Raw genomic sequence first — 27,934 nt, 5'->3', positions numbered from 1 at the left:
AAGTTGGGTGTAGCCCAGTCAGAACTAAAGCTGGGGACTTCCGTGGTGGTCCAGTGGGTAAGACTCTGCACTCCCAGGGCAGGGGGCCCGGGTTCGATCCCTGGTCAGGGAACTGGATCCCACATGCATGCTGCAACTAAGACCCGGCACAGCCAAAATAAATAAATAAATGAATAAATAAATAAGAACTAAAGCTGGCTGCTGTGTTGGGAAAGGGCTCCAGGGAACTTTGCCATGCCAGGGGTTACCCCTTTGTTACTGGATTGAGAGTCCCAAGAGGAGGGTCAGGATGGCTGAGGCAGCAGTGGGCTTGGGGCAATGGCTTTGTAGGTGTATCAGTTTTCTATTTTTGCAGTAACAAGTTGCCATAAACCTAGAGGCTTAAAATAACACAAATTTATTATCTTACTGTTCCGTAGGTCAGAAATTAGGCACAGGTCTCACTGACCTGATATCAAGGTATTGACACAGCTATCTTTCTTTCTGGAGGCTCCAAGAGAGAATCTGCTGCCTTGCCTTTTTCAACTTCTAGAGGCTGCCTACATTCCTTTATTTATGGCCCCCTTCCTCTGTCTTCAAAGCCATCAATATTACATCTCCCCTCCGCCCTTCTTGCAGGGTCACATCTCACTCTAATCACAGCTGAGAAGAAGTCCACTTTTAAAGACCCATGTGATTAGATTGAGCCCACTGGATAATCCAGAATAATCTCCTTATTTTAAGATCCTTAATCGCATCTGAAAAATCCTTTTTTTGCCATTTAATATAACACTTTCACAGGTTCTAGATGTGTAGGAAATGGACATCTTGGGGACCATCATTCTTCCTACCACCACAGGTATGAAAATGTCTCATTATTTGAAGAAACAGCACAGCCACACCTGGGCAGACTGCCTGACTGGAACTAAGTACAGATCATCTGTGAAACGACCCCTCTGGAATCTCTATGCAGTTCTCTGTGACTGTGTCTGGACTGTTCATCCTATTATCTCCAAGAGGAGAGAGGGTTAAGTTTAAGTTACACAAACCAATATAACTTAATCCACTGCTTTCACCTTTCCAGTATTTTCCTAGGAGGATTAACTATGAAATGGGTTGACTACTTCAGACCCAGCAGAACTGGGAGAGAATGGTGCACAAACTTAAGAAAAGTATCTGACAGAAATACTCTTCTTTTTATCACATGAAAATTTAAATATATATATGAACTTATTATTTCCATATTAATTTTCATTCATCATATAGTATGCATTTCATGATGACAGCAAGTAGCAGCTTTAAAAAAATGAAGTTCTAGAAAGCTATTTCAACTTTAATAATTCTAAAACATTCCATAATTCTGAAAGAAGTTTCTAGAACAGCACTGCAGAGCGGTATCCCACAAAATAGTTATAAATTTAAGATATATATATTATATATGTATATATAATATATATACACACACGTCCTGGCAAGGAGCAAAGTTCATTTTAAAAGTTAATGCTTTACATTCATAAGATTTAAAAAATTAAATCTGCTTTACCATAGAGTAGAATTTCCAGAAGAATCTTTGAAAGGATCTGTACATGTTTACCCATAGAGTAATCATCCTGCTCAGCATTGCTCATTGAATGTTTTTTATTACAACTAACAAAATAGGAATTAACTCATTTTTGAGTCATATAAGCCATAAAGCCCCAGTGAACTCTAATAAAGCATTTTGTGAATCAGAGTGAAAGTGGTGGAAATATAAAGAAGTTAAAAAAATTCCACATCAGGTATCAACTGATGGTAATGTGAGCCTTTTACAAACTCTAGTGGATGTGCCTGGATGGAATATGAAAGGAAGTTAATTTGGGGACGACTCTCTTCGGCTGTTTCAGTTGTCTAGACACTGAAGGTGCTAATTTATGTAGCTTTTGTATTTTTGTTGACTCATTTTTCTTCCATTATAAAGGAGAATTTGCATATAATTAGCAAGCTAGATTCCTGCCCCACCCCCAGCTTCTTATGAAATTCACTGGCTCTTGCTACTCAGACAAAAAGAAAGGTTTTTATTGTTGCCCTACCTCCACCCTCAATTTTAGAGACAAAAATATTTTTTTATTAGAAAGATTAAGTCTTTTTTCAAAATTCATACTGGCCTTTCATCAAGTTAATTATCCATGTGTCTGCCCCTGGACCTGTTCTGTCCTGTCCATTCTTCCCTTTTTCAACCATCCTTGACTCTCTCTGTCTTGTGCTACTACCATCTTAATAAGTCTCAAAAGCAAGATTTCCCAAGAAATGAAGGGAAAGTGATTATTGCTATACACTTATCCAATCCATTCAGAAGTAATTTTCTATCTAATGTAACTGATTAAAATGATTAAGGATCTACCTGAGAATATTACTGTGCTAGTTATTTTTCTGTTGGCACAATGCCATACTCTCTCTTCTGCATTCCATAATCGTAGGGGCTAGAAGCCTATAACTCCATTCCCCAGAATCCTTTACTAACTGGCTTCCGGTCAGGTTTGGCCATTTTAAGACTGGTACCAGTGGTAGAGGGGTCTTAACAGCAGATTCAGCACAGGCCACAGGGTGCCCATTCTGTGGAGGTGGAGTTCCTGCACAGCTACCCAGTAACCTCTGGCAGCAAATGCAGCTGGAGGGCTCCAGCCTAAGCATGGTGGTAGCAGCTTTCTCAACTTTGGGTAACATTCCTTCTTTTTTCCTCTAGCCCTCCCAACACCTTTGTAACCATTTCTTAGAATTAAATCCCTTTCTGTTTGAACTACATACAGTGGTTTCTGTTTTCCTGACTGGACTGATTGAATGATTATACACCAAATTATTTCCTAAAGTATCAGACCTTTGGGAAATTGCAATGTTTATAAGTGAAAATAGTGGAACATTTCTCTGGAAACCACTGCTCCCCATGAACTTTTATCAGGCAAGTTTTACGCAGTTCTTAGTCTTAAGCACATGAGGCTCCACACAAATGTAATGGATCATGGAGTTTGAATCCTGTTTTGGGGGTACAAATGAGATAGCCAGTGCGTGGTTTGGATACCCTGAACATTGGCTATGGGCATCAGTGAAAGTCGTTGGCCTATGGGTAATACAAATAGCTCGGTTTATCTGCTGTTCAGATACTCCAGACTAAGATCTCAGGCTCTGGTAGTTCCTTGAAAATTCATTGAGAATATTTAGTAATTTGCAAGTGGGGAAGGAAATTGGTCAGGCAATAGAAGGTTTAGGCACCTAACTGAAGGTGGAGTGGTGATTTAGGTCTGTCCTACCTAGTTTTTCATCTGTTTGACAAATGTATTCAGTAGGACCCTCTCAAAGTCTATTTTGAACCTTTGTTTCACAGATCAGGGATTTGGGATTGGAAACTCCAAAGGGAATGGTGTTAATTAGGGTTAGATTTCCTGTGGGTGGTTAAGGTCACATTGGAGAGGGTTCCTGTGGCTGCCATGATTTCCAGGCTCCTCAAATTCTCCACTCCAGGAACAGACGATGTATTTATCTAAGTCTTTGTTTAATGTCTATCTACCCTTGAGGTCTGTTTTTCTCATCACTATACCTTCACAGCACAGCAAATGACACATATATTCATTCATTCAATTAATATTAAATAAATGCCTTTTTTACTGCCAACACACCAACATAACAATGACCTTTTCAAAAGCTTCAGAAGTTTATGGCAACAACTTTCAAACACTCTTAAGGTAACTTTTCCTCTAACAAAATCTTCCCTATGCATCCTTGAATGTCTAAGCAGAAATTGACATTTTTAAATTGATTTGCTGGTATTCTGGAGTATAAATTGCCTATGTTATCCTAATTCTGCTGGCAACAGCCCTTTGTCTACATGTGATAGACCAGTGCTCTCAACCCCAGTGAGTCTCAAACTTTAGTGAACATTACATGCATGAAATGAATAGATACAATTTTTGATTAAGAAAATAGACAACAGAAGAAATTTCCATTTTTGGGAGAGGAATACAGAATACTTTTTAAAAAAATAAATTTATTTATTCATTAATTTTGGCTGCATTGGGTTTTCATTGCTGCACGTGGACTTTCTCTCTAGTTGTGGCAAGCAGGGGCTACTCTACATTGCGGTGCACGGGCTTCTCATTGTGGTGGCTTCTCTTTGTTGCGGAGCACGGGCTTTAGGCCCACGGGCTTCAGTAGTTGTGGCACGCGGGCTCAGTAGTTGTGGCACACAGGCTTAGTTGCTCCCCGGCATGTGGGATCTTCCCGGACCAGGGATCAAACCCGTGTCCCCTGCATTGGCAGGTGGATTCTTAACCACTGCACCACCAGGGAAGTCCCCAGAATGCTTTAAAGAGCTTAGAAAAATGCTTGGAAATAAGATAGATATATAAAATTGAAATAACATTCATATGTACTAACAATACTCAGTTTGAAATATGTAATTAGAAAGGAATCCTAATGTGTAATAGCAGATATGAACATATGTTAATGAACTTTAATGGAAAATATATCACCAATATGAAGAAAATTAGAGGATCTTCCTGAAAGATATTAAGTATAAGAAAAGTAGTACCATATTTAAGACTAATATTTTAATAATGCCATTCTCCTACCAATTAAAATACTTAAAGCAATTAGGCAAAATCCCAATTTAAAATACTTTCAAAGAACTTGATAAAATAATTCTGAAATTATCTGAAAAAATAAACAGGTAGGGAATTCCCTGGCGGTCCAGTGATTAGGACTCCACGCTTCCACTGCAGGGGGCCCGGGTTCCATCCCTGGTAACTAAGATCCTGCAAGCCATGCGGAGTGGCCAAAAAACCCCCCCAGAGGGGCTTCCCTGGTTGCGCAGTGGTTGAGGGTCTGCCTGCTAATGTAGGGGACACGAGTTCGAGCCCTGGTCTGGGAGGATCCCGCATGCCGCGGAGCGGCTGGGCCCGTGAGCCACAAATACTGAGCCTGCGCGTCTGGAGCCTGTGCTCCTCAACGGGAGAGGCCGCGATAGTGAGAGGCCCGCACACCGCGATAAAGAGTGGCCCCAGCTTGCCGCAACTGGAGGAAGCCCTCGCACAGAAATGAAGACCCAACACAGCCAAAAAAATAAATAAATAATAATTAAAGGTGCTAGTAATTAAAAAAAAAAAAAAAAGACTTCAATAAATGTAAAACGAGAACTTGTTTAAAAAAAAAAAACCCAAAACAAAAAAACAAAAACAGGTAAAAATAGTTAATATCCTTAGCCATCATAAAAAATGATCTTATATTACATTAACTTTTAAATGAGGCAATCATACAAAAATAGATAAATAAAAAGGATTGTCTCATGTTTTATATTATTTCCTGTGTTCACACTATTATTTTGTTAGCAAAATGTTTTCCTAAGAAGCAATGAAAACTTAAATTTTATATCATGAATTGTGAGTTGGTGGGTACCAAGGTAATAAGATTGCATTTTATCAAGAAGCTAGACTAATCTTCTCAGTTACTGATCTGAGTGAGGTGTAGCATCTCCTTTCTGAAGAGTTTGTGAGTCACCTCTCTCATCCCTATTAGAATGGCCTCAACCACCAGACTCAGCATCTTCATAGAAACTTGTTCTTTTAAGTACCCAGCCAGTCCAATATTTCAATGTTTTCAGTATTTGGATTCCAGTCACAGATAATTTCATTTAAAATTAGCCTTTTAAAAAAATAGGTGGCTACCACTATTCTCAACTACTAAAGCTTCTGACTTGAAAGACGAATTAATTTATTAAATGATGAAGCTTTAGCTTCAAATGAGTGGTTATTCCAATCCCTTAGCTTCAAATGAGTGGTTATTCCAATCCCTCTAAAATAGTACTTTGCAATCTGTTAATCAAAAGATAATTAACTGAAATAATTTCTGGATCTTATTAGGTCATTTGAAATCATAAAACTTGTCAAGTATACATTCAGATTGCTGCTATAGAAATACAAGAAGCAGCACATGCAGGATTGTTACAATAACATAACCACCAAATCTTAAAATGTTAATAATAGTGGCACTGGATGTGGAGAATGCAAGTAAAACTGGTGTATACTGAAGTGCACATTTTTAGAAAGTTTAAAGTATAATTTGGCTTCATCTTGAAAAGCAGTTCAATGATATAGCTGCAGTTTCCTTACTAAAGTGCCAATTCTATTTTTATAAATTCTCATTAAAAATTTTTTTTGCAAATTCTTCTTGATCATATTTTACCCATGATCATCTTACTGTTATGATTCTGATATAATTATCCATCATTATACATGGCAAAATGTTCATGTACAATTTTTAAACCAAATCACTTTTTTTTAAAGAAAGTACCAAAAATTCAGTAGGTTTGGATACAAAATTACAAAGACTCCTAATGACAGAGCTAAAAGCATGTAAACAAAGTGGAACAACAACAACAGCAAATGCCAAGACAGGAAAAACAGAATACGTCTCAGAATGGCAAAAGAAGGTGGCTCAGCTGGGAGGTATTAAACCAAGTTTTTAAAATGCAAGTGTAAATAATTTTGGAGAAGTGAGCAGAGACTGATATTGATTCTCAGTTGTCAAAATACTGGCAAGTGAAATTTATTTATGCATAATAAGGAAATGTTTAGTGGTGAAAACATTCTGGATTTTTTAATGTATCTACTACTAATTAAATTTTGTACCTTGAAAGTTGAGCTGTCCAATTTGGTAGCCACTAGCCACAAGTGGCTATTTAAATTTAAATTAATTAAAAATAAATAAAAATAAAAATTTAGTTTCTCATTTGCACTAGCCACATTTCAAGTCCTCAGAGCCACAGTAGATATTGGACACAGAAACAGAACATTTCCACCATGGCAGAGAGTTCTGCTGAACAAAGCTGTGATCTGTCAGAAGAGCCATAATGAATTATGAATATTATTCATCTGGAAGCTTACCATAACTACTTGCCATGAGCTACTTCTAGAGGCAAGATGTACACCCAGATAAAACAAGAGTCAAAATTCTTTATTGCCTTTTTTCTCCCCCCAAGAAATACACTTCCTTGGAATATTATTATCTACCAGCACCTAAGAAATGCAATAGCTTATTGTGAAAAATATATAGGCAGCAACTTTTGACTTTGTATAACATTTCAGATGCTGAATCACTAGGCATAATTTTCTCTCCATGATTGAGCAGAACAGCTGAGAAAAATAAAGGATTTTGTCTGCTTTATGTAATAGTATAACCCAGAGCACACTCAGACAGAGATAATCTTTTATAATGGGTTTGGCAGGCATTTCATTAACATGTTGGGGTGGGGGAAATATCCTTTATTACAGTTCTTTAAGGTTTTGAATTATAAAACATGTCTAGTACAAGCATTTGTTTATTTTCATTTAAGTTTTAAAAATTGCATTCTTTTTGGATCGGCCTTAGAAACATAATAATAATAAAATAGATAAAAATCATTACATATTTATTCCAGAACATAAAACAGAGAAAATGATTGGGTGTTATCCAATTCTTTTATGAGCTAAACATAGCTCTGACACTATAATCTAATAAAGATGTGACACGGAAAAAAAATTTAGACAAACCTAACTTATGAATATTAAACACAAAATAAATAAAATGCTAGCAAATCTAGTTCAAAATACATGAAAACTTTAACCCACTGAAATCAAGGAGAATTTACCTTAGACTGGAAAGCTGACAATATGAGAAAGCATTAATAAAATAACCATATTAATTGATTAAATAAGAAAAATCATATGATCCTCTCAGTAGATGCTAAAAGGCCACCAGGTGAAATTCAACATCCATTTATATTCTTAATAAAAACATATTACTATATAAAATTAAAATAAACACGATGAGTGTCTATTCCAAATAAAAAGTCAGTTAAACATACTAAAGATACATTTATCATTATTAAATATTTCATATTTTATGCCATTTTTAGCCAATGTAATGAAGTATGAAACAGAAATAAGAGAAATAAATAGTAGAAAGGCAAGCGCAAGAATTTTGTGATGCTTTTCAGATTAAGTAATTCCACAGCAGGGAAATTAAAAACAACTAACTCATAGCTATTTCTTAATAAAAGAATGCAGAGAGTAAATATTAACCCTGCAGAAGTCAATATATTTCTATGAAATCGTCAAAATCCAGTTATACATGTAAAATAAACCTGTTACCAAGTGAAATTTTTAATGAGTGATGTGCATGATCTTTATAAGGAACACTGTAATCCTTATTGAAAGATATAAATGGAGACAAATAAATGGGGAAAACATCATGTTCTTTCATGGGAAAAATAAATAGTATGAGGATCTTACTTTTTTCAAATTAACTTATAATTCTGATGCAATTCCAATTAAAACATTATTTTTGGAGCCCTAGAGATTCATAGAAAAAAACGAAAAAGAAAATATAAAAGATATTTAATCTGATAATAAAATGCATCAGATAATAAATGACATTACTATAATTAAATAACATTACTATGGTTTAAAACAATGCCTTTGACTAATCTGCCCAGCCCCCCGCACTACTAATAGGAAGCAAAGTTCCCTAAAACCTTTGGGCCATCCGAAGCTGGGTCTTGGTAGGCATAGATTTCTTCTCCTTTTTCTTTTTCCCCGTGGTCTGCCATCTGGTGGCCTCAATCTGCAACTACGTTTTCACTGCTGCAAGATGCCTAGGGTTGGCTGTTACCCTTTAGTTTACACTTGTTCTAGTTAGCCAAAGAATTAGAGTTGAGTGCCTGAGTCAAAGGGCACTAAATGACATCTTCCAATCTTACATAAAAGAACTCCTATATAAAATGACATGATGGGTTTGGCAAAAATGTTGGTAATTGTTGAAGCATAGTGTTTCTTTGGTGTATGCGCAAATTTGTATAATAGAAAGTTAAAAAGAAACAAAACAAAAATTATTGCTTTTGGGGCTTCCCTGGTGGCACAGTGGGTAAGATTCCGTGCTCCGAATGCGGGGAGCCCAGGTTCTATCCCTGGTCAGGGAATTAGATCCCACATGCATGCCGCAACTAAGAGTTTGCATGCCACAACTAAGGAGACCACATGACACAACTAAGGAGCAGGTGAGCCTCATCTAAGGAGCCCGCCTGCCGCAACTAAGACCCAGAGCAACCAAATAAAAAAATAAATAAATAAATAAAAATAAAAGAGTAATATTCTTTAAAAAAAATTATTGTTTTCACAAACATAAATGGCCAATTAATATATGAAACATCCTCAGTCTCATTAACAATTAAACATTGGTAAATTAAAACAAGTAAATTTTTTTTTACCTTTCAGATTAAAAAAAAAATCACTAAAACACTAACGTTTCTGGTGCTGAAAAGGTGTGGAAATATAAACACAATCTTTTGGTGAGAGTGTCAGTTTGTACTGCCTTTTGGAGGGCAATTTGGTAACACTGATTGAAAATTTTATTGTTCCAGAAATGTTTCATATCCTTACACCCAGAATTCTAATTCTCTTTTATGAAATGACTTGGCAAGAATGCAAAAATACATGTACATTGATGTTTAATGCAGCAATGTTTATAAGAGCAAAATATTATAAATGAGCATGAATAAGATATTCATTTTAAAAAGGTACATCTAGGGCTTCCCTGCTGGCACAGTGGTTAAGAATCCGCCTGCCAACGCAGGGGACACGTGTTTGAGCCCTGGTCCGGGAGGATCCCATGTGCCTCATAGCAACTAAGCCCGTGAGCCACAACTACTGAGCCCGCGAGCCACAACTACTAAAGCCCACGTGCCTGGAGCCCGTGCTCTGCAACAAAAGAAGCCACCGCAATAAGCCCGTGCACCGCAACAAAGAGTAGCCCCCGCTTGCCTCAACTAGAGAAAGCCCGCACGCAGCAACAAAGACCCAAAGCAGCCAAAAATAAATAAATATAAAATAATTTATAAAAAAAAAAGGTACATCTGTATAATGGAATACCATGCATCCATTTGAAAGAACAATTTCTTTGTATTAATATGGAAAGATCCTTGGAAAATGAAGTAAAAGCAAGTTAGACAAATGAGAATGGCCTCATTTTGGTTAAAGAAGATAATAATATATGTCAATAGGCACATTAAAAATATCTGGAGGCTGATAACCAAACAATCACAGTGAGTTTTTTTTAGGTGGTAGGAAAAATAGAAGACTTTCACTTTCTTCATTGTGTAGTTCTATACCGTTTGAGTTTTTTTCAATATACATATACAATCATCCTTTGGTATCCATGGGGGATTGGTTCCAGGACCCCTGTGGATATCAAAATGTGTGGATGCTCAAGTCTCTTATGAAAAATTGCATAGTATTTGTAGTATTTGTATATAACCTATACATATCCCCCTGTTTATTTTAAATCATCTCCAGATTACTCCTAATACCTAATACAATGTAAATGCTATGAAAATAGTTGTCAGTGTGGCAAATGCAAGTTTTGCTTTTTGGAACTTTCTGGAATTTTTTTTTTCAAGTACTTTTGATCCACGTTTGGTTGAATCTGAGGATGCAGAACCCGTGGATATGGAGGGCTGACCATATGACTTTTCCAACACAAGAAGTAATAAAGATAAAATTTTAAAATGAATAGATAAAAGAGTGTTTCCCTGCCATCCTTAAAAAATATTCCATTATTAAGCCCGCTTCCCTACTGCCTCTGACATCAGGATGGTTCCCAGTCAGGGTATCTGATTCCACCTCTTCTGAAGGTGGAAGAGGCTTCTGTCATCCTTTTTTGCTTGAGAGACTTGATCTCAATGTTCTGGGCTCCAAATATGAACCTTGAAATTTTCTTTATCATCTTTCCCAGATATTCAAAATGGGACTAAAGCAAATAGGACACTCACTGGCTTCCTTACTATGCCAGAAGCCCAAACTATCAAGTTTATCAAGCCCAAACTAGTGGCCTCCACAGTGGGTCCACAAAATTATCCATTGGCACTCAGGGAAAAAGTATTAGAATTTCAACCTATATATTTTTATCTCATCCTTTGTTAATTTCAACTTTTGTTTTTTTAATTATACACTATACAATTGTTTAATTCATATATGTATATGTACAGGTCCATAAGTCATTAGTAAACATATATTCAAATATTAAGAGGAGTATTCAAAATTTTTTTACTGATGGAGTATCTAGTCAAAAAAATTTAGAGGACATTAATTTAGGCTACAGCTGCTTTTAAGAGAGAGAACTAAAAGCAGATCTAAGATGCATATAAACATGTTCTATAAATTAGTCATCCTCCCCAAAGTCACTAATATAGTAGTTAAAAGAAAAGAGAAAATAGATAAGAAAACACAATAGAAGACAAATACAAGAGTCAATTTAGTAGGTAATCCAAGGTAGAAGGGAAGAGAAGAAAGTAAAATAGGAAAATTATCTACACATACACAAATAAGACAATGAAAAAACCTAATGACTAAAGAAAAGGAGGTGAAAGAAAAAGAGTAATTCACACAAAGATCCTGAACATTTAGAGATGAAATGAAAATAAGCAAACTATCATACAGTTGGAATTCAGAATGTACCATATCGAGCTCTTTATTCTTGGTTTCTAGCATGGTGCTTGGCACACAGTATGCACTCAATGAGTAACGAAAGGATTCTAAGCCATGCCATTTCACACCAAATGTATGTGTTAAGTCACAATTTGAAAAGTCATTGTATTTTCATTTCTTTGCTGTTATTTTAAATCAAGTTGTTGAACATTTTATAGATTATGAGCAACAAAAGACATTGAAAAGAGAATGGAAATTCTGTGATGCTACATCTGCAAATGCAATAAAAATCTAAGGATTCATTGGAGAATCTGAAGATATGGCAGGTAATTATTTATTTGCCAACCCATGGAAACCTCCTCCATCCCTTTGCTGTTATATAAACCAAATAATCAAGACTATTTGGAAAGAACCTATAATTTAGAACTTCTAAAAAGTCTTTCTATAGCCAGAATAAAAGCAATTTGGAGGATTAAAGCAGTGACCTTTTTTCCTTTCTTTACTTGAAAGCTGAATTCATACCATTTGGAGTAGTAATTAGGTAGTTCATTAGGGCTGTTTTATATGTTCTATAAATTACATATGAAAATGACACTTCTGTTGCATTGGTATTTTTAAGCTTATTGCTAATAATAACTTTCAGCCATCTGATCTAGAATGCAAGCATATTTTGCTAAAGTTAAAAAAACCCCCGCTCTGCCAGTAGTCACACCTTTACTGTCTCCCCCAGGAGCAGAAAAGAGAAATGGATTGTTTTTAGGCAAATATGAGGCTCTATGTACTCCAGTCATAATTCACATGTTCATCAAATACTCATTGTGGGTCTCTTAGTGCGAAGCATTGTGTTGGAGTTGGAGATACATTTGTGAAATTAAAGAATTTATGTCCTCTGGAATTTACAATCATTTCTCTAGTCCTCCCCTGACTAAATTAGCAATCTCCCAAGTATCTGAGATATATTTGTGCATTTGTAGGGACATGTAGACTCATGGATATAAAACAATAATAAAAGGGATAAGAATTAGCATTTAACCATGACGACTGCAGAATGCACAATACTTCCTCTTAAAACAAAACCAAACTCCATAGGTACATGTCTTTAAAAACTGCTTGCTGTGTGATTTAGCAATTCCACTTTTAGGAATTCATTTTCACAAAGTGGTAAAGATTAGGTGCAAAGATTTAGTTACAAGGATGCATTTATTTTTAAAACAGTGCAAGAAACAGCCTAGGTAAATACGGAATTGTTTAAATAAATTGTATTATGTTCACACAATGGAAATGAATTGCTTGTGTACCGCTAAAATTCATATGTTGAAATCCTAACCCCTAAAGTGATGATATTAGGAGGTGGGGGTCTTTGGTAGGTGATTAGGTCATGAGGAGCCTTCATAAATGAGATTAGTGTCCTTATAAAGAGACCCTGGTGAGCTCCCTTACCCCTACCACCTGTGAGGACACAGAGAGATGATGGCGGTCTATGAACCAGGAAGTGGGCACTCACCAAATCAGCTGACTCTTTGATCTTGGATTTCTCAGCCTCCAGAACTGTGAAAAAGAAATTTCTGTTGTTTATAAGCCCTCTAGACTATGGTATTCTGTCACAGCAGCCCAAGCTAAGACACTAGGTAACATTAAAAGGGATCATGTAAACATGGAAAAACTTCTGTGATATATTAAAAAATTAAAATTGGAGGTTACCTTGTTGCTTAAGTGTCAAGTACAGAGAAGTGCAAGCCCTGACTTTGTGCTGACCCCGGGCAAGAAATGTGACCTCATACAGTCTCAGTTTTCCCACCTGTTATGGGCTGAATCATGTCCCCCAACATTCATATGTTGAAGTTCTAACCACAGTACCTAAAAATTTGACTGCATTTGGAGAGAGGGCCTTAAAAGGGGTTATTAAGTTCAAATGAGGTCATTAGGGTGGGCCCTAATCCAATATGACTATGTAGGGAAGGAGAAAACCTTTCTTCTACTCTCTTAGGTTTAGTCATTGGGGCCTATGAATTAAACTGACAAAAGTCAGATTGATGGGAGAGAAGGCATACAATTTTATTAATATTTACAATTTTATATGCATGGGGGCTTCACCAAAAAGAAGAAGTGCAAAAAGTCAAAGAGCAGAGAGACTTGTGGGCTTATGTACCATTTTAACAAAGGGTGATAAACTGTGGAGAAGTGACTAGACAAAGGAAAGAGGACTTGGGCTTCTAGGGCTGACAAATTGTGCAGAAGTGACTTGTAAATACATGGGGAAGGAGTGTTTAAGATATCTTCTAATGGAAGACAAGGGTTATTTTAGTAGAGTCTGTTTATGCAGACTCATCCCAGCACTGACTCCTCGTCTCCAGTGATGAGTGTTCTCCTCGCCTCTGCCTGGTACAGGGAAAGTAAGTAGGTTTCTCATGGGAAATTTATGCCCTGTTTTATGCAGATGCAGGAGAGCAGAGAGCTATTTCTGCATCTGCTGTTTCTCAGCTGCCTTCAGCTCAAAATAATCAATATGCCAAAGTGGCATATTTTAGGGTGTCACATTTGGATCCCCTTCAACTGATGTCCTTATAAGAGGAGGAAATTTGGACACAGACAGGTAAAGAGGGAAGACCATGTGGACACAGTGAGAAGGCAGCATCTAGACGCCAGGAAGAGAGGGCTTAGAAGAAACCAAACCTCCTGACACCTTGAAGTCAGCCTTCTAGTCTCCAGAACTATGAGAAAATAAAATTCTGTTGCTCAAGCTATTAACATCAGAAACAAAGGGAGACTGGCTTTGAAAATTCCCTTAGCCAATAAAAACAGTTTAGTCATACAAACAAGGCTTAATTTAGTTTGTTGTGTGAGACCTACTTGACCTGGGTCATTTCTTGTTTATGCCTCTGTAAATCATAAGCGAAACCTGAACTGTTCCCCAAGGTTGATATCAGGTAATCACTGACAAATTCCCTATCGTTTAAGAAAATTCTACTATTATAACCAATCACTGTAAAGAATAAATGGTCACTGTTTTCTCATTACATAAGCTGCTTTATAATAATATACCCCTGAGCCTCATTCCATGTTTTAGTTTAAGAGCTCCTGGTCTGCAAACTGTCTTTTTGATGTGTGCACAATAAACTTTAACTAATTACTACTTTGGTGATTCACTGGTTTTACTTTGACTATTTCTTAGCCTTTGACAAAGCCACCCAGTCTGTGGTACTTTGCTACAGCCGTCCTAGCAAACTAATACACATCATCCGTAAGATGGGGGAAATCTTAATACCATCTTCACTTAGCTCTTAAGGTTGTCCTGAGTCAAACAGATGTAAATTTCTTTGTAAACTATGAACTACTACACAAATGTAAGTAGTTGCTATTCACGTGGTCCCTGAAAAATCTGGAGGAATGTAATTATCTTGTTAAGACTGAACTTTATAACCCTTTAGTAAAGCAGAGATTCAGTTCCCATACAGGGATGGGGAGAAGCAAGAGATTTCAGCAGGAATGCAGTAAAGAATGTAACTGACTTGTCAGTGAAGAGAGACAAAATAAAGAGAATGCAAGTTGTTAAAAAAAAATCTAAATTACATATAATAATAGCTAACATGTATTGAGCATTTACTTTACTAACTTACCAAGCATGGTCCCAAGTAATTTTTATGTGTTCTCTAATTAAACCTCTTGTCAACACCATGGTAAAAGTACTGTAGATGTGTGTGCGTGTGTGTGTGTGTGTGTGTGTGTGTGTATGCTTACATGGGTATGTATGTTATCTATTTCAGTCTTTTCTGTTACAACAAACAACTTCAATGTGAAAATCTGTTCATATGTAGCAGATAAAATTGCCAAAATGAGAAGTTGTGATTTTTCAAGAGAGGACCATGCTTTGCAGCACTGCAAAACATGAAAAACACTACCTGGCTGAACAAAGTGATATATGGTAAAATGCACAACACACACCCACCTCGTCTTCTTATTCTTCCTCCAGAGCACCCCACATGCATTGCCCTAAGAGTGTGTGCACTGCTCTTTTGAGTTTGTGTTTATTTCATGATAAGCATATTGAATATATTATATTAAATCTGTATAAGCATCCTTCTTATAAAGGTCCCAAGTACTGACTAAAAAGAAAATCCTTACATTTGAGGAGAAAATTGAAATAATCCAATGTTTTGAAATAAATGAGAAAACTTGCAGGCCTGAGGGAATTCACATTGGCCACATTGAAGAATGATGCTGAAAAAATAAACGAAAGAAGAGCTTGTGCATTCCAATTATTATCTGCTTCCAGTGGAATTGGAAAGCACTTCCAAGAGACTAAAGATAAAGACCCTAAGGCCAGGTAATGCTGAGTGCAGTTGGATAGCACTTTGTGGCCTTCACGCTCATTAGAAACCTGACAAGTAACTTCCTTATGAAGAAAGGAAACTGGCAGAACAAAAGGGGTATTTCTCTTTTAAGCTGGTTTAGAAGACAGAAAAGGAGAACAAGAAACCACAGTAATCCCCTTCTGGTGTCACAATATTTTAGCTCCAAAATGATGATGTCCTTCTCTCCTTTTACCTCTTCTCAGTAACTCAAAACCCACCACACTTACCACACCCATTTCCAGTAAGTGGTACCTGGAGCATGGCTATCCACTAAGGAAAATAACTTATCGGCTACCATTTACATAAAAAATGTAAAACTTCTATATGGCAAAAGACACAGTGAACTAAAAGACAAATTACAAACATGTCACTGTAACATGTGACAAAGAGTTAAAATTTTTATACTAATGTATAAAAAGCTCTTTCAAATCAATAAGAAAAATAAATCCCAAGAAGAAATGGTCAAAAGGTATGAAAAAATAACATAGGAAGAAACACAAAGGCTAATCAATATGAAATAAAGCTCAAATTCAAATTTAAAAATGCAAATTAAAACTATGTATCATCTTTAACCTAGTGGATTGGTAAAGATATTTTTCAAAAAGGCTTTTAAAAATAGGTTCGGTAATCTTTCCTTTGAGAATTTATTCAAAGTAAGTAATGAGACTAGAGCTGAAAAACATGTGCAAGTATGTTCATTACAGAATTGTTTATAAATTTGAGAAATCGAAGTAATTTAACCTAGCTATTGAGAATTGGTCACACAAATCAAAGTATATATAGTCTTTCATTTAGCAAATCTGGTAGAATCTATCCTTTGGAATAGTCAATAAACCAACAGTTCTTAGAGACACACAGATATTCATTTTAGCAGTTTGTAGAAGGGAAAAATGGCATGGTATATCCACACCACGGAGGGAAAAAAAACCCTGCACACTAATGACATCTATGCATCCAAGTAAGATACTGTGTGTATATACAAGAAATAAAAATAACGAAACGGTAGTTTATAGAATACCATGTAGCTGTACAGAAATGATAGTTTTATGTTTATATGAAAAGATGACCAAATATTAAGCGAACAAAGTTTCATAACTGTACATACAATATGACCCCATTTATGTAAACACATATAAGGTTGTTTGAAAATATTTTGGGAAGCCGAGTACCCTGACAATGACCTTTGAAGACCCATTCCACAAATGACCCCAATCTAAAAGTAGAGTTAGTGTTACTTAACAAAAGGGTTGGTGGTTACCCAGACATTTATTTATAGGAACATTTACTTTGATTCTGCCCTTGAAAAAACTCAATTCTAGTTATTTCTATCTGCGCAGGAAAGTTTAAAGACCCGCCTTCAGCTACAGGATGCAAACTGACTGCAGAGCGAATCAGCAAGTCTTACACAGCTACTTTGCTCAGGTTTGTATTTTCAAACAACCTTTTAATTGCAAAGTTTCTGGGCCAGCGGGTCTGAAAATGGTCGGGACGGAGTGGTGGGGATACAACCGTGAACTGAAGCCTTTAAAATTTTCAGTCAGAGTCCAGGTGAGTTCGCCCTTCACAGCGCCATTTCTAAACCTTGGTCCCACGCATTTATCTAGAGGGAGCGCTGAGATTCTTTCCAGGATTTCCAGCCAATGGCTACACTTCTGCTCTTTGCCCCAGCAGCTCCGGGCCAATGGGCGGAAGGCTACCTTTCGACACGATACTGTTCCTTTCCAGCCAATCGGAAGAGTTCTTCAAATACCTCTCTCTAAGACGCGCTAGCTCCGCGGAAGCTGGTTTCACTTCCGGGCGGCTTCTAGGGGCGGCTACGCGTGTTGCCATAGCGACCGTTTTAAGTTAACTGGTTTGTAGCTTTCATCCAGGTGACTGCGAGACTGCGGGAGCAACTTGTCTTCCCGTTTCCTCTCGGCTCCCTGCGGCCGCAAGGCCTTCCGGGCTCCGGGGGTTTGGCCTAGGCTTCCGCGGCGGCCCTCGGGGGCGGAATGGCTGCGGAAGAAGAGGACGAGGTGGAATGGGTGGTGGAGAGCATCGCAGGGTTTCTGCGGGGCCCGGACTGGTCCATTCCCATCTTGGACTTTGTGGAGCAGAAATGTGAAGGTAAAATTCAGATCCCGAATCGTCAATCCTTTCTCACCTCTCTCACGCCAACAGCCTCTCCACAAACTGCCTTTCATCTCCCCGGTCTCCACTCCTGTCTGCCAGGTTTAGAGCTGGTTTTTAGGATGTGTTGCTGTCACTGCGCCCGTCCTTTCCTTCACGGAAATGAAAACGAGGACCGAGATACCTTTCCCCCTGGGCCCAAGCACACATCCCAAAAACATCAGACTTTATAATCCTATGTTGGGTCTCTCACCCCATCCTGCACCTTTCTGCCCTGGGCAGGTGCACTGTTTGTGTGGGTTTCTTCAACAACTTCCCCAGTGACTTGGGAGGGGAGACGTCAGTTTGCTTCTGAGTTCCTTCTGATCCCAACAGTTGACCGAAAAGTGGGTGGGCGAGGGGTGTGTGATTACTCCAGCAGGCCCAGAGCCGGTGATCTCGGTGGCCTGTATTCCCTTTTTTGAGTTCTCTGAGTCTCGGTTATACCAAAAATGGAGGGTATCTTACAACAAATGAGTTATGTAACCGTGTCAGAACATTTCCTGTGAGGAAAGGGTACCTCCAGGTTCTGATCAGTTCACGCTTTGGAGTTCTGCATTCAGTTCTTAGAGACAAATTGGAGCCCATTCATGGAAAAGGAACCAGAAACGATGTCATATGAATAATTACAGGCTGTTGTCGCAGTTGTTTAGCCTGCCAAGACTTCAAGGGTAGTCATATCCATTAATTGTTTGAACATCTGTCTTATGTTGGAGGGATTAGACTTGTTTTTGTAAGGTTCAGTGAGATAGAGCTAGGGTCAGTGGGTACAAGCTAGAGGGGAACAAATTTCTGTGAAAGAAGTGCTTCATAACAGAGAGTATCCCAGATAAATTAGCCTGCCTCATGAGGTAATGAGCTCCCCAGCCACTAGCAGTGTTTGAAGGAATCTGACAACAACTTAATGGAGTTATTATAGAGGGGAATTCAACTATCAAATGGTCGGTTATCCTGGATGATCTTTTAAGAGTCGTTTCAGCCCTAAGATTCCATGAAGCCGGTAAAGAGGAAATTTACTCTGACCACTGAATCTTTTCATTACATTCTCATTGCCATGAGCAAAATTCAAATAGTATTTATTAAGTATTGTTCTTACCGGTAATTTTTAAAATAAGTTCAAAATAACTTTTATTTCTGCTCTTTTTAAGAATTTAAAATGCTATTATGAGACTGATGAAGCATGTGGTGGTATTCTGATCTCCTTTAGGAGAAGAAGGAAATTATGTCACCTTTTGATTCCATTTACCCTACTGAATGAAACTAAATGCTGAAATGGAAAAAAAAAAAAAAAAAAAGCATCGTTCTTTTTATCCCCAGATGTCAAAAGTGGCTGCATCTCAGTTGTAACACACCTGATTGTGTAATTTTACAGGGAAACAGTAATCCTCAACCTTATAAACATGTAATGTAGTAATTTGGCTTCAAAATTAACTGAAAACAGCTTTAGTAGCTGCTATATTGCATGTATGCCCAGTGTTATATAGAGCAGGTGCCAGGAGAAATGGAAGTAACATCCCAGTGACACTTGAAATAATAATGTTTATGTTTTGCTGACTTTGGGTTGTCAATGTGCTATTCATCACCTCAGATAATTTAAAAATTAGTTTTGTACTACTCTGTAATATCAGCCTTTATTTCAAAATTTATTGAGTGTCGTTTGGCCAGAAGCTGAGGGTAGAAAGATGAATAAAACAAATCCTTGTGCTTGAGAAGTTTGCAATTTGGTGGGGAAGACAAGCAGGTAAATGGAATTTAAATGTAAAGTGGCAGGTGTTATAATAAGGGTAGACACATGGTGCTGTGTATTGCAAGAGTTCAGAGGAAGGAATCTAACTAGCCTAGGAGTTGGGAGTGGGTAGCAGATCATGGAAAATGTGCCACTTGCAATATTTTGGAGAATGGTTGGGAGAAGGGGGGCCGGGTAAAGGCAAAGAGATCTAAGGGCTTGAGCAAAGGCATGGGGCTTTTTTGTCTTTTTGTGTTACATTTGTCAGTATTCCAAGTAACTGTGTATTGTTAAGAGTGCAAAGTTTGGTTTTTGGAGTGGTGGGAGTTGAGATTTGGGATCCAGTCTTGGAAGGTTTTGTCTGGTCTTCTAAGTATTTTAGACTTATTCTCTAGGCAATGAGCAGTAATTGAAGAGTTTTAAATAGAAAATTACAGAAGTTAGTTTTGCATTTTAGAAAGATCATTTGGGGGGAATATTATAAAAAGGGGGTTTATTGTTTACAATTCATGAGTTTGTCTTCTTTCCTTAATCACATTGTAGCTTCTTGAGGGAATATATATCTTTCTAATCTACACTGTTTCACACATATGATCATTCAGTAAACATTTGTTTTTATTTATTTTTATTTCATTATTGATTTATATGTAATAAAAAAGGCCTAGTAACTTTCAGTAAAATTTGGATCAGCAAAGTTCCAGTATGATAAAATAATCTGGAACCTGTTGTAAAAGGAATTATTTAAAAACTATCAACAATAATGTTCCATTTAAAGTTTATAAAGAAATTGTTGCCTTATATTATTGATTGAAAAGTAGCAAATTAGTGTTCATCTTCCATATGAAGTAGATTTTAAGTAGGAAAAAAAACTTGTTTACAACTAACACTATACACACACACATACACACGCATATATACATCTTTTTTTAATCCCAAGAATTTAAAGCAGAAGAGCTGGTTTATAAGACTGAGAGTTCTATTTGTAAGACAACTAGAGTGGACTTTGATATTTGCATTAATGAAATGACTTGTTTTTTTACACTATGCAATATTTTTCTTTTAAATTTAGTTTTTGATGATGAAGAAGAAAGCAAATTGACCTATACGGAGATTCATCAGGAGTACAAAGAACTAGTGAGTATATTTTTACCTGATTTTAAATGTAATTCGAATAATATTAATTCAAGATGTTCTGAATTTTAAAAATGGATTTCTCCATTAAAATTCTTTAATTAAAAAATTCCAATCTACCCTAATAGTACTACCAGTTGCATTAGACTCCAAGGGTTCTCTGTGCATCTCAATCCTTATGACTCTAGAATGTAAGAAATAGATTTAGGACAACTATTTTAAGGGATCTTGCATCCGGTATTTAAATTTTATTCTTATTCTTCTGCTGATACAGCCAGGGGAGTGTTAATTATTAATTTAGCCATGTTGTCTTGAGATTTTAAGAAATAGCTCTGGGTAGCAGAAGAGTTATACTGCATCAAACTTCATAATCCTGACTTCAGTGATTTCTGGGAGAGTAAATAAAATTTCTTTTGATTCTCTGCAAAAATTTTCACTTTTTTGTTGTTTGTTTTTTCGGTGAAAGACATTGTCACTGCCATATAATATAATTTTATGTAGATTAATAATTGCAAACAAGCATTTGATTATATTTTTCTAAACTCAATGTAAAATTTGGAATTTGGAATTTTTCTATGTAAATTACAAAAAGAAAAAAATTAAACTTTCTATTTTTAGGTTGAAAAGCTGTTAGAAAGTTACCTTAAAGAAATTGGAATTAATGAAGATCAATTTCAAGAAGCATGCACTTCTCCTCTTGCAAAGACCCATACATCACAGGTTTTTTTTTGTTTTATTCTGCTAATATATAATTTTAACAAAAATGCTCAGATTTCACTTAAATTTGCTATGTTTGATTGTCAAAGTATAATATTCTAGACATTGTAAGAGTGAAAAGCCAATTTATCACATATGGGTTCTTTTTTATAACAACCTTGAGAAATGATAATTTGAGGCATAATGAACTGATGCTATTAAAAAGGAACTTTCTGAACTCAGAACTATACTAGATCACAGGCTTTATGCAAACTACTGTTTTATTTATATAGATCTCTGACAATTTTGCAGTTGCCCGGTTTCTAATCTTAGCAGATACATAGTACACAGTTCCTGGGCTTCCTTCTCTTAGAACTAATTTTATTGTCTCATTAGTTCTGCAGTGCTGGATTGAAGTAGGTCTTATGTATATTTATAACTAATATTTACTGATGGCTCATGCTATCTGCAGTTTTTTTTGTTTTTTTTTAAACATTTTTCATTTTCACCAAGGTCTTTATTTATTCTTGGCTGCATTGGGTCTTCGTTGCTGCGTGCAGGCTTTCTCTAGTTGCGGTGAGCGGGAGCTGCTCTTCATTGTGGTGCGTGGGCTTCTTATTGTGGTGGCTTCTCTTGTTGTGGAGCACGGGCTCTAGGCATGCAGGCTTCAGTAGTTGTGGCATGCAGGCTCAGTAGTTGTGGCTCGCGGGCTCTAGAGCACAGGCTCAGTAGTTGTGGCACGTGGGCTTAGCTGCTCTGCGGCATGTAGGATCTTTCCAGACCAGGGATCGAACCCGTGTCCCCTGCATTGGCAGGCGGATTCTTAACCACTGCGCCACCAGGGAAGTCCCTAGCTGCTGTGTGAAGCAATTGGCATGTATTATCTCATTGAATCTTCCTGACAATCCTTAAGAAATTGGTACTATTTTACTTCCATTTAGAAATGAGAAAACTAATGCACAGATATATTAAGGAACTAGTGCAAAGTCCACAGCCAAGTAACAAAGCCAGGATACCAGCCCAGGCACTCCAAGTGAGAGCCCTTGTTCAGAGACTGAGTATAGGGATGTGTTACTACCAAATATAGTTTACCAAATAAACTATAATTCCTTATAGTTTAGTGAGGATTGTCTATGATGTGACCTGAAATTATTATTTTCAACCTTCTGCTGCTGTCGTTCTCCAACACATTACACTCTCTAGTAGTTCTGGCCACTTGCTCTTGTAAGCATCCATGTGCCTGGCTTTGCTCATGGTAGCCCCTTAACCTGGAATGTTGAGCTGCCACCTCCTCCTCCCTCCATCCTTTCCTCAGCCAGAGGAATCCATCTCATCGTCAGGGTGTGCTGAAATGCAACTTTCCTGGTCCCTCTAGTCAGACTAGCACTCATTCTGCCTCACTGAGCACTTTCACATTTTCAATTCAATTCGACTGCCTTGAATGATAGTTTCTTACACATCTGTTTGCCTTGAAGAATTTATTGAAAATTATTAACTAGTATTTAAATTTAAGACATTGGTATTTGTTTTTATTTTCCTTGTTTTTCAGGAATATTTTCTGCTTTGGTTAATATTTGTCAGCCTCTTAATTAAATTATTATGAATGAATCTGAATTACTTTGTGAAAAAAGATGTTCATAGTAATAGTAGTCACATCCATCTTTTGTTTTCATTGTCTGGATAACTTTAAATTATTTTTGAATGAAGATGTTCAGAATTTTAAAATACTGTTTTCAGATCAATAGTAACACATCCTTCTCTTTTGCTCAGTTATACAACACCTTTTGATTTGGAGTTGATTTGTAGTACAGCCTTGTTGTGTACAAGGAGGCAAGCCTTTTGACACAGACAGACCTGGATTTGAGTCCCAGATCTTTTGTTTATTTTCATTTACCACGGGCAAAGTTGTTTTACAGTTTTCCTTTCTTATCCATTCTGATTCTCAGTTTCTGTATCTATAAAATAGGGATAGTATCTACTTTGAAAGGTTTTTGTGAAATTTGAGTGAAAATGTTCATAAATGTTCATAAAGCATTTAGCACAATACCTGACACCTATAAGGTGGTCTATAAATGGAAGCACCTCTTAATTAATGGTAGCTTTTTTGGTGGTTGATTAGCAGGGTGCTAATTAGGACAGGGTCATGTGTTCAATCCCCATGTGGACTAGTTAGCTTTATTCTCTTCTGGAGCAAACTCTTAGCCCCAGATACTGAAGGCAACATGATTGAATCAGCACAAGGCCATCACTGTTAATCAGAAAAACAGCCCAAAGCATGCTATTTACTGCTTTGCAGCAATAATCTAATCTTTGTAAATAAAGGTCAGAATGCTGATTCCATTATGCTAATATAGGGTGCCTAAGAATGAATTCAAGAAGCCAATTGCTTGCCTAGAGTAGTTTAGGAGGTACTTTTCATTTTGTTTTGGTCTGTTTGGTTTGATTTTGATTTTTTAAAACAGCTGCAGCTCCCCTCTCATTGATTGTACTTCTAAAGCTGACTTGCAAAATTCTTTTCACCTGGTTTGGACATCGTTAGCCCTAGACCACTGGTCCTGGCATACTCTTTGTGTATTAAAATCAGCAGTAGTAGAGAGTGCATCAGATGAAGACCTCTAGTTTAAAAACAACAACAACAACTACCATATCTTCTTTCTTTTCTTGCTTTCTTTTCCTCCCTCCCTCCTTTCTTTCTTCCTTCCTTCCTTCCTTTCTTTTCTTTCTTTCTTCTTTCTTTCTTTCTTTCTTTTTCTTTCTTTCTTTTTCTTTTTCTTTCTTTCTTTCTTTCTTTCTTTCTTTCTTTTTCTTTCTTTCTTTTTCTTTTTCTTTCTTTCTTTCTTTCTTTCTTTCTTTCTCCCTCTCTCTTTCTTTCTTTCTCTCTTTCTTTCTTTCTCTTTCTTCTCTCTCTCTCTTTCTCTCTTTTTTCAAGTATCTTATCTGAGGGAATTTTTCATATGCACGTTCAAATACAGGTAAATGCTGCTGTGAATCTTTCAGGGAAGGGTAGTGGGAAAATAGCATAGAAATTGATTAAGTTAAAAATAGAAGAGATAGTGGACTTCATAGTTATACTTTTTTTCCCCCTTAATCCTTTGAATCAGTAGAAAGGCTTTCACATCAGTTCTATAGGCTATGCTATTGAACTTCTGCTAATAAATATTTAATCACTATTCTTTGGAGAAATAATATGAATCTATAACTTTTCTTCAAAATTTTATCTTTTTTGTATAGAATTGCTATAGTTTTTTCTTTAAAAGTTTGGTAGAATTCACCAGTGAACCCAGCTGGACATGGTGCTTTTTGTTTTGGAAGGTTACTAATTATTGATTCCATTTCTTTAATAGATATAGACTTATTCAGATTGTCTATTTCTTCTTGTTTGAGTTTTAGCAGGTTGTGTTTTTCAAAGACTTGATCCATTTCATCTGGGTTATCAAATTTGTGATCATAGAGATGTTCATAAAATTTCTTTATTACCCTTTTAGTGTCCATGGGATCTGCAGTGGTGTCACCTTTTTCATTTCTGATATTAGTAATTTATGCCTTCTTCTTCTTCTTTTTTTTTTTTTAATTTAACCTGGCCAGAGGTTTCTCAGTTTTATTTGTTTTTAAAGAATCAACTTTTAATTTTGTTGATTTTCTCTATTGATTTTCTATTTTTCAATTTCATTGATTTCTTCTCTAATTTCTTTTATTTCTTTTCTTAATGCTTACTTTGGATTTAATTTGCACTTTTTGTAGTTCCTAAGGTGGAAGCTTTGATTATTGATGTTAGATATTTCTTCTTTTATAATATATGCTTCAATGCTTTAAATTTCCCTCTAAGCACTACATTTGCTACACCCCACAAATTTTGATAAGTTATATTTTCATTTTCATTTAGTTAGAAATATTTTTAAAAGTTCTCTTAAAACTGCTTCTTTGATCCATGTGCTACTTGAAAGTGTGTTGCTTAATCTCCAAGTGTTTTAGGTTTTTCTAGCTGTTGTTCTGTTACTGCTTTCTAGTTTAATTCCATTGTGGTCCTAGACTATCCTCTGTATGACGCCTATGCTTTTAAATTTATTAAGATGTGTTTTATGGCCTGTAATGTTGTCTATTTTGGTGAATGTTCCATGTGGACTTGAAAAGAATATGTGTTTTTCTGTTGTTGGAGAGATGTCAATTTGATCCAGTTGACTGAAGGTGCTGTTTGGTTCAACTATGTCCTTATTGATTTTCTGCCTGCTGAATCTGTCCATTACTGAAGTCTCCAACTATAGTAATGAATTCATTTGTTTCTCCCTGTGGTTCTGTCTATTAATGGAGCAGCATAAATGCATGAAACCACTTGTACCTTTCAAAACTATGGTATGATTAACTCCAAGCAGAGATATAGGGTAACTTTAGGCTAAGTATGAACATGTTTGGATGTTTTTAATACTCACTTAAGTCAGATTTTTAAAGACTCAATGTTCATATTTTTGTCAATGTGCTTTTCGCAAACATAGATAACGTCACATTTGCTTTATCTCATAGTCTTCTTTCAAAGTAGTTTGACATTTCAATTAATTTAAAGGATACTTAAGATTGTTGTTGTTTTTAAACCACTTGCTAGCTTTTTGGAGTAACTCTTGTATTTAGTTTCTCTAATTGCCCTTGTTGGAAGCTCTTAGGAGACGGGTGATCCATTTCCCTGGACCAGCAGAGACCAGTTGCTGTCAAGTTGTTAGGTTTAGCACACCAGTTTGATATTTAATCAAAAGGGCCAGAACAATTACTTTTATAGGAGTTTTTAGTTTAAGAAATTCTTCCTTACGCTGTTCAATTTTAACACCCAGCCAGAAAGTTATTACTATATCTCCTTCATTCTCAAATGGAAATTTTCTACCATAGTGTCTCTGAAATGAGAATGCATTTTATAATTGATGGCATGTTATAATTTAATTGGCAGGGTTTTTTCCTTTTCTTATTGATACACGAAAGAATGGTTTATTTTATCAATCTATGGAGTCTTAGAATTGACAAAATACTGTATTACTATTATTGTTATTATTATAATACTAATTTGCAGATGAAGAAACTGATGCCCAGAAGCCTAAATGATACGTCCAGAGTCATGCAGCTGGCATATGGTTAAGCTGGAAGTAGCCTTTGATATCAAGGGCTCATTTTTTACCCCCATTGTATCAATAGTTCTCAAACTTTAATGTTATAAGAATTATCTGGGGAGATACATGGGTACCCATTGTCCAGAAATTTAGATTAATTATGTCTAGGGTAGGGCTCAGGAATATGCATTTAATAATCCCTCTTTCCCGCATTTCTTAGATGGCTTAACAACACTGTTTGAGAAGCCCTGCATTACAACTTTAAGGATCAGCTCAAACACTGACTTGCTGATAGCTCTAGTTGACACATTGCCTTCAAGTGTTTGTTGATGAGGATAGAGTACTTGATATTACTAATAAGAAGTCTAAGAAGGCCAGAACAATGTTACGTGGTGGTGTAATCCCATAAGGGAGCCCTGGCAGACCAGACATAACTACTCTATTCCAGAGGCTGGCTGCAGTTGTCTTTAATACTGATCACTGGGCTGCAACTTTTTTTTTTGTTTTATTTTTAAGATTTTTTTTTTCATGTGGACCACTTTTAAAGTCTTATTGAATTCGTTACAATATTGCTTCTGTTTTATGTTTTGGTTTTTTGGCCGCCAGGCATGTGGGATCTTAGCTACCCGACCAGGGATCCAACCCGCAACCCCTGCAGTGGAAGGTGAAGTCTTAACCAGTGGACCGCCAGGGAAGTCCCTGGGCTGCAACTTTCAGTTAAACATAGATGAAACCTATTTATCATCCCCTGCCCTGGGCCTTTTGAACAGTATATGTGAATTTAAAGGAAAAGAAACTTTCCGTCTTTTTTTCCTGCAGTTGACTCCTTATAAATGTCAGAGAGAGCTGCTTTCACACTTTATTATTTTGTTTTGCTGTACTGCTTTTGTCTAGGATGTGAGCTGGTTGCTGCAGGAAGGACTCCTTCCTCTTTGTTTAGAGCTCTTTGATGGAGCATTTGTTGAGGTGTGTCTTTGACATTATTGCTGCTGCCTACCTGGTGAACAGTAGCACACCCTCGGTTACCTCTGCATGATTCCTGTGCTCAGCTTTTCCATGAATGTCATGTAAAGCTTGAAATAAAATTTGAGTAAGATGAATAATATCTGAGTGTTTTCTTTTGGGTTTTCATGCATTTCAAATCTTATTCTACTTCTTACTGATTAGCTTGGGAATTTGTTTGCTTTTCGATATAACAATAGTTCTCTGTAGCTAAGAGAGTGTTAATTTGGGTACTCTAGGGTAGATACCTTTATTGTTTTTTCTTAATTTATTACACTTCTGTTTCATCCAGAAAAAGATTTCTTATCATAATTTCTAACTCTA

At 36.6% G+C, this 27,934-nt stretch overlaps 1 protein-coding gene and 1 long non-coding RNA gene across 3 annotated transcripts in view; one reads left to right on the top strand and one right to left on the bottom strand.

Annotated features, from left to right (window-relative positions):
* LOC132376868 (uncharacterized) overlaps positions 1–17,397 on the bottom strand; it is a 53,588-nt gene extending 36,191 nt beyond the window's left edge. For both annotated transcript variants that reach the window (XR_009506447.1, XR_009506448.1), the window contains exons 1-2: positions 17,259–17,397; positions 12,970–13,013 (exon numbers count right to left, since the gene is read on the bottom strand). This is a non-coding gene — a long non-coding RNA (uncharacterized LOC132376868). The remainder of the gene's footprint in view (positions 1–12,969; positions 13,014–17,258) is intronic.
* Positions 17,398–17,642: 245 nt separating this feature from the next.
* CFAP36 (cilia and flagella associated protein 36) overlaps positions 17,643–27,934 on the top strand; it is a 32,614-nt gene continuing 22,322 nt past the window's right edge. Inside the window, exons 1-3 of the mRNA XM_059943304.1 lie at positions 17,643–17,923; positions 20,761–20,825; positions 21,441–21,542. Coding sequence (XP_059799287.1) covers positions 17,809–17,923; positions 20,761–20,825; positions 21,441–21,542 — 282 coding nt within the window. The 5' untranslated portion in view covers positions 17,643–17,808. The remainder of the gene's footprint in view (positions 17,924–20,760; positions 20,826–21,440; positions 21,543–27,934) is intronic.

This window comes from Balaenoptera ricei, chromosome 13 (assembly GCF_028023285.1).
Source record: "Balaenoptera ricei isolate mBalRic1 chromosome 13, mBalRic1.hap2, whole genome shotgun sequence".
Taxonomy (NCBI): domain Eukaryota; kingdom Metazoa; phylum Chordata; class Mammalia; order Artiodactyla; family Balaenopteridae; genus Balaenoptera; species Balaenoptera ricei.
This window is presented reverse-complemented; position numbering and strand designations above follow the sequence as displayed.